The sequence below is a fragment of the Pseudoliparis swirei genome, chromosome 5, assembly GCF_029220125.1.
Source record: "Pseudoliparis swirei isolate HS2019 ecotype Mariana Trench chromosome 5, NWPU_hadal_v1, whole genome shotgun sequence".
In the NCBI taxonomy this organism is placed as follows: domain Eukaryota; kingdom Metazoa; phylum Chordata; class Actinopteri; order Perciformes; family Liparidae; genus Pseudoliparis; species Pseudoliparis swirei.
Genome location: NC_079392.1, coordinates 25,605,306 through 25,622,949, shown reverse-complemented (window position 1 = coordinate 25,622,949; position 17,644 = coordinate 25,605,306). Strand labels below are relative to the sequence as shown.

At 47.1% G+C, this 17,644-nt stretch overlaps 1 protein-coding gene across 1 annotated transcript in view; it reads right to left on the bottom strand.

The window, feature by feature from the left end:
* Positions 1–669: 669 nt before the first annotated feature.
* dab1a (DAB adaptor protein 1a) overlaps positions 670–17,644 on the bottom strand; it is a 33,750-nt gene continuing 16,775 nt past the window's right edge. The window contains exons 5-16 of the mRNA XM_056413950.1: positions 15,306–15,425; positions 14,670–14,708; positions 14,195–14,257; positions 13,036–13,089; positions 9,384–9,515; positions 7,817–7,879; positions 7,034–7,130; positions 5,588–5,922; positions 4,829–5,043; positions 4,440–4,567; positions 3,440–3,524; positions 670–2,336 (exon numbers count right to left, since the gene is read on the bottom strand). Of these exons, the coding sequence (XP_056269925.1) occupies positions 3,493–3,524; positions 4,440–4,567; positions 4,829–5,043; positions 5,588–5,922; positions 7,034–7,130; positions 7,817–7,879; positions 9,384–9,515; positions 13,036–13,089; positions 14,195–14,257; positions 14,670–14,708; positions 15,306–15,425 (1,278 nt within the window). The 3' untranslated portion in view covers positions 670–2,336; positions 3,440–3,492. The remainder of the gene's footprint in view (positions 2,337–3,439; positions 3,525–4,439; positions 4,568–4,828; positions 5,044–5,587; positions 5,923–7,033; positions 7,131–7,816; positions 7,880–9,383; positions 9,516–13,035; positions 13,090–14,194; positions 14,258–14,669; positions 14,709–15,305; positions 15,426–17,644) is intronic.

The window sequence follows — 17,644 nt, the reverse complement described above, 5'->3', positions numbered from 1 at the left end:
TAAAATGTGTTTCTTTGCAGATGATCTCACTGTGGTCGTGGAGATGAAGATGAAGCTTTTAAAAACACGACAGAAGCAGAGGACTTTTATTTTGACGAGTTGCTCGAGCGGCGCTTCCTGTAAAAGAGGCGTTAACGTTTCAATCGAAGCGTCGTGTCACCGGCTTTCAGAGAGAATCCATCAAACTCGAAAAAATGCTATTCATAAAATGTGCCGATAAACTTTTAAAAAGTATTTTACGTGACAAAACATTACATTTCTGTTGGATTTAGCTTTTTGAAAAGCATCTCCAACGCTCATTCAAATCCACTCGAAAGTACACTTATTTATTTATTTAGTCCGTTAGCAGCTAATCAGCCACCGAAAGTAAAATAAACTCTTAAAATGTTAAAACATTAAAAAAATCGATACGCCCCCTCGAGCGAGAACCTTTAAAATAATTGATATGTTACAGTTATTCGAGTGGTTTCCTTTTTCTATTAAGAGAGGAAGAGGAGGAGGAAGAGAAGGAGGAGCCGTAGTTTTGTGCTCTAATAAAGTTTGTGACAATTTGCGCTAATTGGAGATCATTATAGCACCTTAAATTACTGCGAGAAACCCTGAGGCACACACACACACTCACACACACACACACGCACACACACACAGCACCATGAACACACACGTGGGTCATTGGGATGTGTTTATTCGTAACAGTAATACATGTTGGAATACTTAAAATCAAACCAAAGAATCATCTAAAAACCTCACTGCAGAATGTCATATTCATAAAGATACAAATAATGTGTCAATGTACATTAAGAAACTGTTAGCTGAGGTAAAGTTAAAATAGGTCTACAAACGTTACGTACTTACCCCACCCCCAATTTATAATGTTTTAATTCAAAGCCTTTTGCTCGCCTTCTAATCGTCAGATTTTAAAGTTAATCAACATTATAGTCCCCTCAAAAAAAGAAGATTCAAAAAAATAATAAGGAAATCAAAAGAAAGGTCTCAAGTGGTCATGAGGGGGGGGGGGGGGGCGCTCTGGCCATAAAATAGGGAGCCAATGGCATCACAGCTGATGATGTCATAGCAGTTTGGAACATGACAGACAGGTGGGTGGGCGGGGCATCAATGTCTCTTACTTGGGGGGTGGGGGGCGGAGCTTGTTCGTGGTGCAGAAACACAAAGGGGAGGGGCTTGTGTGAGGCTTTTCCGGTTGACATAAGAATGTTAAGGGGGGGGGGGGGCGGGGCTTAGAAATAAGGGTAGATAAAAAAAGACCTGTTGGTATTGCTTGGGTTGCATAACGGGAGTCTTCCTATTTCATGGCACAGAGGTCCAGCGGACAGAGGAACGGTGGTTGTTGTTGTTGTTGTCGTCATCATTATTTACAAAATGACGTTTGGCCACCCAGCGACGGGATGCCTTGAAGCCTCGTGGACTCCGTTCCCCCCATAGAGCTCAGACCCCCCCCGGCGGCTTGATTGACTTATAAAATAAAAAAATGTAATTTTTCACTTTCTCACCTTTTGTTTGTTTGTTGTTGTTATTGTTTTTTTATTAATTTTTTTCATCGGCATTGTACAAAAAGCTATAGAGCATCAACAGTTTTCGATTAGGAATCAGTCTTCAGATGGGGCGACGCCTCCCTCTCAGGGTCCGCTTCGCTCCTTAAGGTCCTCGAGGTGCTCAGGGTCCTCCTCGGGCCTCTGTGTGAGTCTGTGTGTGTGTGTGTGTGTGTGTGTGTGTCGCTCCCAGAGAGTCTGTTTCTGCATAGTGATCCAACAGACACTCACAAGACATTTGGGGAGACGACACCCTCGAGGTCGTCCCTGATTGGCTCGTTAAAAGAGTCCGGCTCCTCCTGCTAGGGGGCGGGGCCTCCATCGGTACTGAGGCTGGTCCCGTGGTGTGTGTGTGTGTGTGTGTGTGTGTGAGGCACTGTGCTCCACTCAGTCCCTCCTCGGGAAGGAGGGAGCAGGATGTGTCCGTAAGGCGCCACAAGGAGGAAGAGGAGGAGGACGAGGGGGAGGAAGAGGAGGAGAAGAATTGATATCCCCTCCTGCCTGGAGGCCTCTCTCCTCTCGGGAAGCAGGAGGAGGAAGAGGAGGAGGAGGAAGAGCGAGGAGGCTCCTCCTGGGAGGTTGTTAGCCGGATAAGGAGGAGGAGGAGGGCTGGGCCAGGTAGGGTGATGTGCCACATACACACACACACACACACACACACACAGACACGCACACACTCGCACACAGGCGGGGGGTCCTCCTCCCGGTCTCTCGGTGCTGGTCTTCCTGTGCGTCTCCTTATTTCTTCCCCTTGTTGATCTGGGCGTAGAGGGGGTCCGCCCCCTTCTGAGGACACAGGAAACAACACGTCAGCAAAAAGGGGAGGGGCCGAGTTTCTGCCTCTGATTTACCCGACAAGCCCCGACTCGTCCGATCCTCTGGCGAGAGCGCCAGTACCTCGCGCGGCCACCAGGGGGCAGCAGTGCGCCGCTGTAGAGGAGACGGTCCAGGCTCCTCTCTCCTGTGTGTGTGTGTGTGTGTGTGTGTGTTTCATGCATTATTCTCTCCCACCAGGACCAGTATGAATCAGAGGTACTCTCTCTTACATTTATTTGAGAGAAAACGTCCCTTGATGTTTATTTTTTTACTATTTTATGACATTTTATTAACCGAATTGTTGATGAATAATTAAACAGGAATGGCTGCCGGTCGAGGCCGATGTCCATCTGTCTGCTTGTGGGATAAGACTAAAACATAAATACATAAATAAAATCATACCACCTGTTGCATAATGTTCACACACACACACACACACACACACACACACACACACACACAGCATCATCTAACCAGCGGCGCTCCATAAAGCACCCGCCTGAAGGACGAAATATCTGACCGGGCTGGTCCACATGAGGGCATTAATGTGTGTGTGTGTGTGTGTGTGTGTGTGTGGAGTGGTCGGCCCTGGGCATGGGGGGGGGGGGGGGGGGTCGCTCAGTGAACCGTGGAAGGAGACCATTTCACGGCTGAGACTCGGAGCGTTCGCTGGACATGATGAGATCACCCAGAAGACAGAAAGAAAAACACTGACACACACACACACACACACATAGACACTGTGTGTGTGTGTGTTTGTGTGTGTGTGTGTGTGTGAACATGAGACAGATTGCATTTCTGGCTCCGATATGAAGGAGCAGCGAGGAGGGGGGGGGGGGGGTGGCGACCTCACGCTGGCAGATGTTTTATCAGCACTGACTTTTTCTCGTGGTCCTTGAATGCACCGTCCTACTTTCATCCCTCAGGAAACGACACAGACTGAGAGACGGAGAGCAGCCGCAGGAGGAGGAGGAGGAGCAGCGATAGATACAGCAGCCCACCAGAAGAACAGGGGAGGACAGGGAGGTGCAGGAGGAGGAGTTAGTAGAGGGGGGGGGGGGGCAGGTACCTACCCTGCCCTGCTGCTCTCTAGCTCCCGGCCGGGTCTGGACTGGGCTCTGCTGTCTCACTGGGGCAGGGCGACCCAGAACCACACGCCTAGAGAGGAGGGGGGAGGAGAGGGGAGGTGAGGGGGAGGAGAGGTGGAGGAGAGGGGAGGAGGGCGGCAGGAAGAAGTGATGGAGGAGGAGGGGGGGGGGGGGGTAAGAGAGAGGGGAAGAAAAGGGACAGAAGAAGAAGAAGAAGAAGAGTAAATCTGAAAGAAAGACTACAAGAGACTACGAGAGTCAACAGGAAGTAGAAGGTGTCAATACCTGACGGAGGAACACACACACACACACACACACACACAGACACACACACACACACACACACAACACTTTTACAGGTGTGTGTGGGTGAAAGCTTTTCGTTCTATCGATCTTCCTGCTCTCCTCTTTCTCTGTAACCTTTCCTCAGGACCTGGTGACATTCTACAATAAAACCATAAACACTAACGCTGCACGGCTGGAGAGAGGGAGGGAGGGAGAGAGGGAGGAGAGAGGGAGAGAGGGAGAGAGAGAGAGAGAGAGAGAGAGAGAGGGAGAGAGGGAGGAGAGGGAGAGAGTGAGGGAGAGAGTGAGGGAGAGAGGAGAGGGAGGAGAGAGAGGGAGAGAGGGAGGAGAGAGAGGGAGAGAGGGAGGGAGGGAGTTAGAGAGGGAGAGAGGGAGGGAGAGAGAGAGTGTGAAACAAGTCAAGGAAAAAACTACTTGTTTCTTGGAAGGTCATTCGTCCTACAAGGACGCAGAAACACACACACACACACTTCACGTGCACACAAACACACGCACACACACACAAACACGCGCACACACACACGCACACACACACGCACACGCACACACACACACACACACGCGCACATACACACACACACATACACAAACACACATACACACACAAACACACACACGCGCACACACACACATACACAAACACACACTCGCACATACACACACACACACACACACTTACAGCGTCTTCCTCTCCGCTGCGGATCGGGCTGCCCTCCGTCTCCCCGAACGAGTCGTCTGTGGGGGGGTCGCTGACCTGGGAGGCCGAGGACTTGGAGGGGGGGCTCAGCCGGGGGGCCGGGGTGGGATCTGGGGGAGAAAGAAAGAGGCGAGCATGAAAGAGAGAGAGGGAGGAGAGAGAGGATAGAGACAGAGAGAGAGAGGGAGAGGGAGGAGAGAGAGGATAGAGACAGAGAGAGAGAGGGAGAGGAGAGAGAGAGAGAGACAGAGAGAGAGAGAGGAGAGAGGAGAGAGAGAGAGATGGGGGGTGAGAGAGGGGGGGAGACCGGAGTCAGACAAGAGAGAGAGACAGAACACAAAGCGGTCCAGCGGGTCGGCGCCGTGTCTCACGCGAGCTGCCGGACGGCGTGAGGTTCATCTGGGCGATGTCGAAGTCGTCCCCGTCGTCCGTGTCCTGCGCCGTGCCGACGCGGCTGAAGTACGACGTGAACGCCACCGACGTGCCCGACGTGCCCGACGTGCCCGACAGGCCCGACAGGCCCGACAGGCCCGTGCTGCTCGCCCCTCTTGGCCGGCATGGCGGGAGGCTTCGTCAGCTGGAAGTCCTGGAAGGAGGAAGAGGAGGGGGAGGAGGTAGAGGAGGGGGAGGAGGAAGAGGAGGGGGAGGAGGGAGAGGAGGAAGAGGAGGGGGAGGAGGTAGAGGAGGGAGAGGAGGGAGGAGGGAGGAGGAGAGGAGGAGGAGGAGGGAGGAGGGAGGAGGAGGAGGAGGAGGAGAGGAGGGAGGAGGGGAGGAGGAGAGGAGGAGAGGAGGAGAGGAGGGGAGGAGGGAGGAGAGGAGGGAGGGGAGGAGGGAGGTGAGGAGGAGAGGAGGGGAGGAGGAGGGGGAGGAGGGAGAGGAGGGGCAGAAGGAAGAGGAGGGGGAGGAGGAAGAGGAGGGGGAGGAGGGAGAGGAGGAAGAGGAGGGGCAGAAGGAAGAGGAGGGGGAGGAGGGAGAGGAGGGAGAGGAGGGAGGGAGGAAGAGGAGGGGGAGGGGGAGGAGGAAGAGGAGGGGGAGGAGGGGGAGGAGGGAGAGGAGGAAGAGGAGGAGGGAGGTCGTCGTTAAGAAGTGGCGTGCAGGTTGTTCTCAGCGTCTCTCGGTCTCCGGCCCACCTTGAACATCTCCTTGCTCGTCTTCATCGCCCGCTGAGGACTCGACGCCGCCGACGGGGAGGGGGCCGAGGCGGCGGCGGGCGGCGCCGGCGTGACGGAGGCGAGGGTCTGGAACACGGCGCCCACGGGGGGGGCGGGGAGGTAGGCGGTGGGGGGGAAGGCACCGGCTGCCATGGCCGCCCACTGCTGCTGCGTGGCGGGGAAGATGCTGGCCGGACCCCAGATCAGCGGCTGGCCGCCCGGCAGCACCTGGGCCACCGGGCCGAGGGCGGACGGGACCCCGAAGGCCTGCTGGGTCCAGTGGCCGGGGGGGACGGCGCCCATCGTCACGTAGCCTGAGGGGAGGGAACGGGGCGAGGGTTAGAACCTGAAGCTGGGAGATGGAAGACATTCAATGAATTAAATTATTGAATTATTGAATTATTAAATAAATCGAATAATTAAATCATTAAATCATTAAAAAATTAAATAAATCAAATTATTAAATTAATTAAATTAATGCAATACATTTTATTTAAATTAAATGTAAATTAAACGTAATTAAATGAAACAAATAAATTAAATACAATTAATTTAATGTAAATGTATGTACATTTAATGTAATATAAAGAAATAAATAAAGAAAATTAATAAAATTAATAATATAATTTCTGCTGTATAACACACTTACAATGCCATTAATCATAAAGAAGAAAAACAGTTGAATTTCCTTGATAGTTGACAATAAGTTTTACCAATGTTGAGGCTCCACGCGCTTCATCGATTAATTTGTTTACATGTTGACACCGCTCTCCTCTCGGCTCTGAGCTCTGAGCCTGCAGTTCAGCCAAAGTTCACAGAGTTGTGGTCACGTGACCGTCGGTCTCAGGCTAATCAATCTCGACTTCCCAGTTGCGCCGAGGAGCGAATAATTTAACGTTTTTTACAGAATCGGGTCAGACGGTTTAATTACATTTTTATATGAGACGTGTTTAATTAAATGTTTTTCATGTAAAAATCACTATTCTAAGCGTGGCGGCGGATCTCATTCTGACGTAAGCGCTCATCACACACGATGTGTTCAAGGACCGTCGTAAAGAAGAAAATACAGCTTCTGGCTGTGTATTTTTGTTTAAAGTCAACATGCTCGTCCGCCGTGGTTCAGAAAACATACAAAAAACATCAATATTTTGTAAAAATCTCCAAGCAGGAATTGATTCAAATCCCCGCAGCGTGCATGAGCTGCACACACACACACACACACACACACCCGGAGAGGGCTGCCCTACTTCCTGCCTGCAGCTGGTGTGTCGTCGTCTCCCGACGGCCGCGGTGAACTATCGTAATTACCTCCAGAACGAGGGAAGAGTCGTGATGAAGAAGAACTTCATCAGCAGAAGCTCTTTCCATCACACACTCGCACAACCTCTCTCTCTCTCTCTCTCTCTCCCTCTCTCCCTCTCTCACCTGTGGGCACAGACGTCGGACTGAAGGAAGCAAACAGCTCCGTGGGCGGCTGCAGGCCCAGCGAGGGGTCCAGGGCGTTGGCTGGAGAGGCGGGGGTCTGTGGAATCAGGGAAAGGGTTAAATCATCATCTTCATCATCATCATCATCATCATCGTCATCATCGCTAGGACGTAAATAGCAACCTGTGTCTGCTGTCGGAATTCTTCTCCAAAATAATGTGTGCTAGTCATTAACTTTTTTTTGACTAGCACGCTAGCAAACTAGTAAGATAGCTAACTAGCGTGCTAGCTAACTAGCGTGCTAGCTAACTAGCCAGCGGTCTTCTGGTTAGCTCACCATCTTGCTAACATGCTAGTTTCCACCATGCTTTGATGCTACACGAGTTACAAGCTGCGAGTCATCTGGCGACATTTTAAATGGCCGCCGCTCTGAGCTACGTTGCTACGTCTCTTCCACCTTTGAGTTATTCATGCGGAACATTTTCAAATCGAACGAGAATAACTTTTTTTTAGATCAAATTGTTGGGACTGGAAAGAAGACGTTTTTATTTGTTTTTTTTCCAGGTGATTTTACGAAGTTTTGCCTTCAGGACTTTCTGTCGGATCGAGTTTATTTCTACCTACGACCTTTTTACCAACTCTCACCAAAGTCGGGGGGCGTGGCCTAAATCTGTCAGAAAGCCCTGAAAGGCAAACGTCTCCACCTCCCTCCTCTGTGACGGTCAATGTATATTTTTAAGTAAATAAGTAATAAGTAAATCCCGTTCCTCGTGTTCTACTCACCGATGGAGAGGTGATGTCAGGGGGCGTCGACATGTCTCCAAAGATCTCTAATTGGTTGATATTCTGAGAATAAGAGAAACCACCAGTCAGGAACAACAACAATACTGTATAAATATATATTATATATATATTTATATATATAAATATATATATATTATGAATAAATATATATATAAATACATATATATATTATGTATAAATATATAAATACATATATACTTATATAAATTAATATGTTATCCGGTCGGTTTGCATTCCAGTGCAACATGCAGAACACAACGCATGCGACACGGTATGTCGGTGTATGCGGCACCTACCTGAACCCTGTGGCGGCAAGAAGAAGAAGAAGGAAGAGGAGGAGAAGGAGAGATGGGATAATGAGATGAAATGATTGATGCTGATGACATACCGACCAGCAGTTATCAAAAAAACCAGAGTGTGTCATCTTCTCCTTTCTATTAGCAGACCCCCCCCCCCCCCCATCACCATCTCTTCTTATGGAAGTCATTACAGGGAATGGTTATCAAAGACAGCATCCCTTTCTCTTGCATCTGAACTTCTTCTGTTTCCTTTCAATGATCCTCCTCTTTAGTATCCCCCCCCCTCCCCCCCGTGTCTTTTTTCTTTTCTCCGCCGCACATTAATAATATCTTTAGGCCCGGAAGGCAAAGTATAAGTAAAAACTCTATTTAGGAAGCCTTGAATACATGGTCAGAGATTTGCATAAATCATGGAAGCGGATAATTCCTTGAGAGATAGCGGATGTTCTTGGAGTCTCTCTCGTCTCTCGTGGCGGTCGCAAAGTTCTTCTCGCCTCCGTATCAGAAAATGGATCTGAGAGCGTTCATTTATTTATTTAGTTCCTTTCTCCCAGCGGAGCGGGAGGATGTAAACGCGTGAGACGACAGCGGCGGATGAAGATCAACGAGATGCGCAGCGCGGACTCGTGACGGGAGGAAATATGAAATAAATTAAAGAGACGTCAAAGAAAATAACTTCAGGAGACCTGAGCTGATGTTCCTCGAACAGGAAGAAGAGAAAACGCCAGCGGAGCGACGGCTCCTCCCGACGGACGTTTATGGACTTTACGTCCACGACTCAAATCTCTTCACGTGTGTTTAATGCTTTATTAATGCACTTTGTGTGTGTGTGTGAGTGTGTGAGTGTGTGAGTGTGTGTGTGTGTGTGTGTGTGTGTGTGAGCCGATGAGATGACCACCGCCGCCGTCCTCCACCGGCTCTCTGACCGACGCTCTGACCTTTACGTCCGTTCGATGCCGGGTGCAGCCGCAGCGATACTCCGCTTTACTGTCGGACTGTAAGCTGGTTGCTACGCAACAGCAGCGCCGCGAGTTTTATTGATGCGTGACGGGGAGGGGGCCGGTGGATTGATTTCCGTTTTATTTTATTTTAATGCAAACCTGCTGACCCGACATTTTGTGTTATTACGACAAATTTTGTGCAAATTAATATAATATAATTATTATATAAGTCTCTGCTTCATGTGTTAAAGCTGCATTCTCCCTCCTGACCACCAGGGGGCGGCTCTACGTTGTGACCCTCCTCACCTGAGTCACCTGCTCCAGGTCTAAGTCTATCAGGTCTGCCACCTCCACCTCCCGCTGCTCCTCCTGCTGACTGTGATGATGATGACGATGAGGAGGAGGAGGATGAAGGTGAGGGGGGAGTTGATGTCCGTTCTGCAATCACAACCCCAGTGTTAGATGACAGGTGGGATGAACACACACACACACACACACACACACACATGTGAGTGTTATCATACACTCAGAGAGGGTGAGACAGACGGGGTGAGAGGTGACGTTAGGAAGAGGAGGAGGAGGATGGTCTACAGGTGTCACAAAACACACACACACACACACACACACACAGCAACGCTCCTCTCAGACTGAGTCGGGGGTTCAAATCCCCCCTTTGTTTTCCTGTGTAATAAAAAAAAATGTTTTTATAAAATGATGAAATGTCTTTTAAATGTAGCAAAAAAAAGGTTTAAATGTATAACGGACAGCTGCTGCTCATCCCCTCTCTCCCTCTCTCTCCTCCTCTCTCTCTCTCTCTCGCCCTGCCAATTACCCCAGTGTACCCATTACACGCCCTCTCCGTCTCTTCGCCCTTTATCTTTATCGGCCCCGCCGCCTCCACCTATCAATTAGCCGCCTCCCGGTGTGTGTGTGTGTGTGTGTGTGTGAAACCTTAATTACCTGCACACGTGTGTTATGCATACAATTATCGCAGACCCTTTAATTAACGCCACCTCCATGATCCCCCCGCCCCCCTCCCCCGCCGGCTGACTGATCGCCGTCGACAACACTGCCAAACTGTCTCACACACACACACACACACACACACACAACTAGGCCGTGGACTTTTTTTTCCACTGCCTTTTCGTAAGTGATTCGGTCACTCTTTCCTTCACAAAGGTCAGATAAAGGTCAGATAAAGGTCAGAGATTTGTAAAAACTGGGTTTAAAATGAGTGAATCCAAGTTTTAACGTTGTTGTGACGACTGTATGACTGGATATGAAGCGGTCTGTGTAGACCTGATCCTCCGTGTGACCCACGTCAGTCCACGAGACCACCAGAGAGAATACCTCTATAGAGTTATTCTTAATGCTAGTGAAATCCTCCTCCTCCTCCGAGGTTTTCCAAAGGGACCCTGGTGCTCAGAGACACTACCGCTTTCGACCACAGGGGGCGCCAGAATCAACACAAAAGTTAATTTAATCTCCTTTAAATAGATGATAAAATGATCCTCGTTATCTAAATTAAAATAAATAAATACTCGAGATCTAAATCTCTAAATCTCTAAATGCTGCCGAGATCACACATGTCAAACAATTATATTTATTAATGCATTATTATATTAAAATGTCTGTCATGCCGTTACGAACAAAAGGCTAGCGAACATATATTTATTATATTTAATAGTTAATATTTTCTTTTGGTAAAAACTTGTTGGCTGAATAAATGAAACAATATGGAGAAACTAATCTGGGACTACAGATGAAAAACAGCCTCTTGGCTAATAACTGACAGAAATGTTTTTATTAATGTCACTTATCAAACTAAAAAATAATAAAAGATTAAAAAAGGATAACAGCAAGTGAAATACTTTACTGTCTGTTGGTTTAATCTTTGTCCATTATTGTTCTCAATGCATCTCAAGATTAAAAGCAGTCAAAACCTCCTTCAGAGTTCAAGGTTTTGGGACTACATCGTTTAATTTAACCTAATTTTAAACGTTGAACGAGGGTTTACGTTTTATTAATTGTAAATAAGCTTGTTTTAAAGTTAAAACATTTAAAAAGAGTCTTTTTCGGTTCAACTCTATTTGATCTTTATTCAAACAGGAAGCGCCGGGTTATATTTATTCATGATGAACGACAAGATAAACACGATAAACACTGATCCAGTTGGTCGACGTGCTGTTGAGTCAACGCTCAGTTCTTAGGGGGTCAAAGGCTGTGTGTGTGTGAGTGTGTGTGTGTGTGTGTGTTATTGATTCGTCATCGTTCAACAAGGCGACAGAGTAAACATTGGCGGCGGCTGCTTGAGACGGGAGGTCGCGTTCTGTCATTTCATCTCGGGCGTTAGAGCGCCGCGTTAATCCTTCTCCCGGGAGGACGCCGCTCCGCCGCCGCCCACGAGGCGAATCCACCGCAGGCAACGCCGGTCGAGATCAACGGCGCCCGCCTCCGGGTCACCGGAGTCACGGCGGCGGGCGCCGCTGCTCCAAACAGATATTTCCCCGTCGGCTGTATTAAATGAGGCGACACCGGCTCAAATCTAGAAGTTTACACGTTGCAGATTTACACTAAACGCAACAAAAAAATACAAAAATAAATGTAACTCACCTGTGATTTTTATATATATATATATATATATTTATTTATATATGTATATGTATATATAAATATATATATGTATATATATATAAATATATATATATTATATGTATGTATATATATATTTATATATATATAAATATATGTATATAAATATATATATATATATATATCACTGACTGAATATTACCGTTAAAAAAACTAACGCCACTTTCTTCAAATATGTGCCATTGCCACTAAACGTCATTCTCACGCCTGTGACCACCGAAACCACTTCATTCAAAACCAGAACATACAACTGATCTGATTGGTTCACACGACAAGAGAGAGAGAGAGAGAGAGAGGAAATATTGGATTCCGCCGCCGCCAACATAAAGGCATCCCAGAAGCAGCATGTGTTGAGGATGTGAGGAGGCGTCAGTAAGCTTCCTACCAGAGCTCACAATATGCAGCCAGAAAAAACCTCCAGACCGGTTCTACCAACAAACCAACAAACCATATGTCATGGAGCGAGACGGGGAGGAGTCCAGTTATGGCAGGTTTTAGGATTCATGATGCAGCCACACACACACACACATACTCGTTTTAGGTCCCCACCAGGACACGAGTCCTCATGGGTCTGTGTGCAATCAGGTCAAAGTCCCCACTGGCATAGAGGTGCAAGAACACACACACACACACACATACATACACACAGCGGCCTAGTTATGGGAAGTGTGAAGATCTTAGCAGATTAAATCAGGCAACATCTTTATAGGCAGATAATAAAAAGAGAGCAGCTGAGTTATAGTGCAGCAAGGTCGTCTTTCATTTTAACCACTGGCAGTGTGAGGGGAGCTCTCACTCACACACACACACACACACACATACACATACTCATTTTAGGTCCCAACCGGGACACGAGTCCCCATAGGGTCTGTGTGCAGTCAGGTCGAAGTCCCCACCGGCATAGAGGTTTAAGAACACCCCCCCCCCCCCATGAGGCCATGCACATCCCCGTGACAGGAGAACGAAGACGGCGACACAAACAGACGTGGTGGGCGCAATCTGGGAGGAAGGTCATGCAGGTTTTGCCCGCCGGATTCACCACGAGGTCCAAAAAACACCAAGCCGGGCATGCATTCACACACACACACACACACATACACGCACACGCACACATACATACGCACACACACACACACACACACACACACACACACACACACACACACACACACACACCAGCCACCACAGCGACAGCACAAGCAGAACAAGAGCTTCACAATGCACCAGAAGAGGGAGGGGGGGTGTTGGGGGGGGGGGGGGTATTTACAGCTGAGAGGTTTGTCGGGGGGGGGGGGGGGTCACTCACTGGGTGTCGCTTGGGGACGTCATAGACCCCTTCCTTCTGCTGACTGGTGGGAACCTGCACAGCCGGTTACACAGTGTGTGAGACTTCACCCATCACACGCCGGAGAGGCAAATCAATCACTGGCTGTGTGTGTGTGTGTGTGTGTGTGTGAGTGTGTGTGTGTGTGTGTGCATGTGTGTGTGTGTGCAGGAATAATCAGAATTGAAATCTGCAGAGTGAGAACTCATCTACGAGGCTCATCAGTCGTCTCTCGGCCTGCGGTGACTGTCTCTCTCTCTCTCTCTCTCTCTCTCTCTCTCTCTCGCCCCTAATAAAGAATGGATAAGGCTGCTTATCACACCCACCGACATGTAATAACTCAGATTGTCACACACACACACACACAGAGACATGTAATATCTCCGTGTCACGCGGGCGTATGGATTTTGACAGAGTGTGTGTGTGTGTGTGTGCAACGAGAAGACTCGAGGAGCAGCGGTGCGTTTGAGGGCCCCGGGAGACAAAAGCTCTCCGTCGTCCCCAACGCCGTGAAGTCCCGACGCCTTTCCACATGTTTATTTCCAGAAGCTTCCGTCTTGATTCATACATTAGTTCCTCCGGGCTGGAGGCTGGTGTGTGTGTGTGTGTGTGTGTGTGTGTGTGTGTGCACGTTTCAGCATTTCCCCGTCTATTTTCAATCCATTTTATTTAAAGATCAAACGAGAGGCTGGTGATGAATCTCCCCCTCCAGGCCTCTCCACGCGCTCCGAAGAGAGCGCCCAGAGAGAGGCTCCTCCCCCTGGGGAGCTGCAGCCGCCGGGCCCTCGGATTGTTACCCTCAGATATTTATACATATAATATATGTATATATATATAATATGTATATATATATATATATATAATATGTGTATATATAATATATGTATATATATAACATATGTATGTGTGTCGCGATGTGTCTGGAGGCTCCGCCCACACGACGATACCTTCTCATCGCCGAGCGTTCCCCGTGGACCAATGAGCTCGCTGTTTATTTTAATAAACTAATCACACTTTTTTTAAAATATCTTTCACAAAATGTTTCCATGTACAATGTTTTCTGTAACTAAGCAACCACTCTACTTCCTGTTGTGAGGGGGGGGGGGTCAACCTCAAGCGGACAAGGCGACCTGGTGGGTACCTGATAAATGCTCTCTTCTGATTGGTCGCGGATGGGCTCGTGTCCCGCCTCAAACACAATGTACTACAAGGTCGGCAGCGGAGGGGGGAGGGGGGGGGGATGGGAGGAAGAGAGGGAGGGGAGAGGGGAAAGGGGGGATGGGGGGGGGGATTGGATAAAGGAAGTCGAGATAAAAGTGTTGAAATTGCAGAAGTGATTAGTCAAACAGCTTCATCAATATTATTGAAAAAAGAAAATAAATAAAAATGATGAAGAAGAAGAGGCAGAAGAAGAAGAAGACGCAGAAGAAGAAGAAGAAGAAGAAGAAGAAGAAGAATAGATCCTGGTGACACATCTTTGGACTCATGCAAGCAGACACACAACAACACCACCGCACACACACTTAGAGGGCTCCTCCTCCTCCTCCTCCTCCTCCTCTTCCTCCCCACAGCACACACAGAGAGGAGCAAGCCATGCTGATTGGTCAGGAGGTTACCTGGTAGACCGGGTCCTCCAGGTCCTCCTCCAGTATCGTCTGAGAGGAGCGGCAGGCGGGAAGAGAGAGAGAGAGAGAGAGAGATCACACAGGGAGGAGAGAGAGAGAGAGAGAGAGATCACACAGGGAGGAGAGAGAGAGAGAGGAGGCGTGAAGCACAGCAAGACTTCCCAGCAATCAGAAGAAAAAACATCATTTGGCGAAGATCATAAGGGAGAGAGAGAGAGAGAGACGGAGAGAGAGAGAGACGGAGAGAGGGAGATGAAGATACATTGAACAGGTGATGAAGAGCGGAGGAGACAGAAGGCTTTGATGTTCTTCCACCTGTCAATCAAGAGTCGGTGGATTGACAAGGTAACGAGTAGCAGTCTGGTCGAAGGCCCTCACTCTCCCCCCTCCTCCTCCTCCTCACTCCCCCTCTTCCTCCTCCTCCTCTTCCTCTCTCCTCATTTTAAAACGATGGACGTTTGGGGACCATTTAACATAATCATTGTGGGTCAAAATATTTTTCTGTGAGGTCGCGGTGACCTTTGACCTCCGTTCTCATCGGACGTGTGTGCCGACGTTTGGAAGAAGTTCCCTCCGGGATGGAGCGCCGTGGCTGAAGGTCAAAGGTCAGAGGGGCGTGGCCTGTACCTGGTAGACGGCCTGCTCACACTGCTTGTCCTTCTGGGCCTTCTTCTCCAGCTCCTCCCGCTGCTTCAGGTCGAAGATCAGCTGGAACAAGTCCCGCAGGTCCAGGATCACAGGCTCGGCCTGGGGGGGGGGGGGGGGCATTACACACAATACACTACACACACACACACACACACAGTATACCACAAACCGAATTGGACGTCTGTAATTAGTTTGAATTGTTTCTGTGTTTTTTGTGACGATGGTTTTGTTTTTCCGTGTCACGGTGTTTTAGTCAAACGCTGAAAAATTCACCCAAGAATCCGAAAGCGACGAAACCCAGAAGGCGAAGGTCCAGAAGACGAAGGTCCAGACGACTTCTACACCGATGGTGATTTATTTACGGGCCTTGGACGTCAGAGTTTATCTGATTGTGATTTTATTTTTTTCTGTCTGCCCCAAAGAAAGATGTCGAGTTTTATTTTTATTCTGTAGAATATGACGAATAGGGTCCAGGAATAACGATATTAAACTGCAGGCTCCCGGGACCCGTCAGCCTGCAGGAGGCCTCGTCTATCGATTATACAATAAATACATTTATTGGTAAATAATTTACGATTCTGTACGTCTGATTTTCTTTCATTTCCCTGAATAAAGAGACGATCGTTCCCTGAATATATATTGTAAAATATATATATATTTATTTTAAATATATATTTATTATTTATTAAATCTCTCTATATATATATATTTTAATATATACACATATATATTTAATATATATTAAATCTCCCTATATATACATTTAATATATGTATATATATTTTAATATATATGGATATTTTAATATATGTATACAGGACTGTCTCAGAAAATTAGAATATTGTGATAAAGTTCTTTATTTTCTGTAATGCAATTAAAAAAACAAAAATGTCATGCATTCTGGATTCATTACAAATCAACTGAAATATTGCAAGCCTTTTATTTTTTTAATATTGCTGATTATGGCTTACAGCTTAAGAAAACTCTAAAATCCTATCTCATAAAATTTTAATATTTCCTCAGACCAAGTAAAAAAAAAGATTTATAACAGCTGAGTGTTTGTCAAGGCTCAGGAAACCCTTGCAGGTGTTTCGAGTTAATTAGACAATTCAAGTGATTTGTTTAATACCCTACTAGTATACTTTTTCATGATATTCTAATATTTAGAGATAGGATATTTGAGTTTTCTTAAGCTGTAAGCCATAATCAGCAATATTAAAAGAATAAAAGGCTTGCAATATTTCAGTTGATTTGTAATGAATCCAGAATGCATGACATTTTTGTTTTTTGAATTGCATTACAGAAAATAAAGAACTTCATCACAATATTCTAATTTTCTGAGACAGTCCTGTATATACACATATATTAATATATTAAAATATACAGAATATATATATATATATATTAAAATATCTATATGTATATTTAATATATATATATATATGTATATTTTCAAATATTAATATATCTATATATATACATATGACAAATATTAAAATATATACTGTATTCAGGGGACGTTCTCCGTATTTTTAAATATATATTATATATGAAAAAGCTGCAGAGAGTAAAGCAGCTTGTTTATTTCAGCTCTTTCAGCAGCTCTTCTTGAATGAAAGCCTCCGGTTCCACTGAAGGGAGGAAGAACCTGAAGAAGAACGAGGAGGTTCTGACGTGTGATTTATGATATTTATTTAATACCCAGACACAAATCAAAAGCTGTGGACTGTGACCGCTCCTCGAGGCTGTGACCCGAGCCGCGGGGCGGGAGGAGTGGAATTGAAGAAGCATTTATTTATTTCCCTGACTCCTTTAACTTCACACGCCGACGTCTCCGAGACAGTAAATAAATGTTACGTCACGAGACACGAGCAGGAAACTCAAAAACAACTAACAGTGAGGCGGAGGAATAGATACACACATATACACATCTATGATATTTAAAATTATCCATCTTAACCCCCCACGAAGTGTCAGAGAGCGGCGGGTAGGAGGCGACTGGCGGGAGCATCTGGTGAGCTTTTATAGTCCGGTTGGTGTAAATGTGTGTGTGTGTGTGTGTGTGTGTGTGTGTATGTGTGTGTGTGGATCTGCCATTAGAGCCGGTGGCACACACTCAAAGTCTCATCGACTCGCTACGGGAAATCAATACGAGCCGACCGGATCCATAACGAGACGAGTCCGGCACGCCGACACAATCACACCGGGAGAGAGGAATCGATAACACACACACAGACACACATCAAAGGCTCTGGAGTAAACACATTGTTTGATGATCGACTGCAAAAGGGCCACAAGCCGGCGTTGGAGGAGTCCGT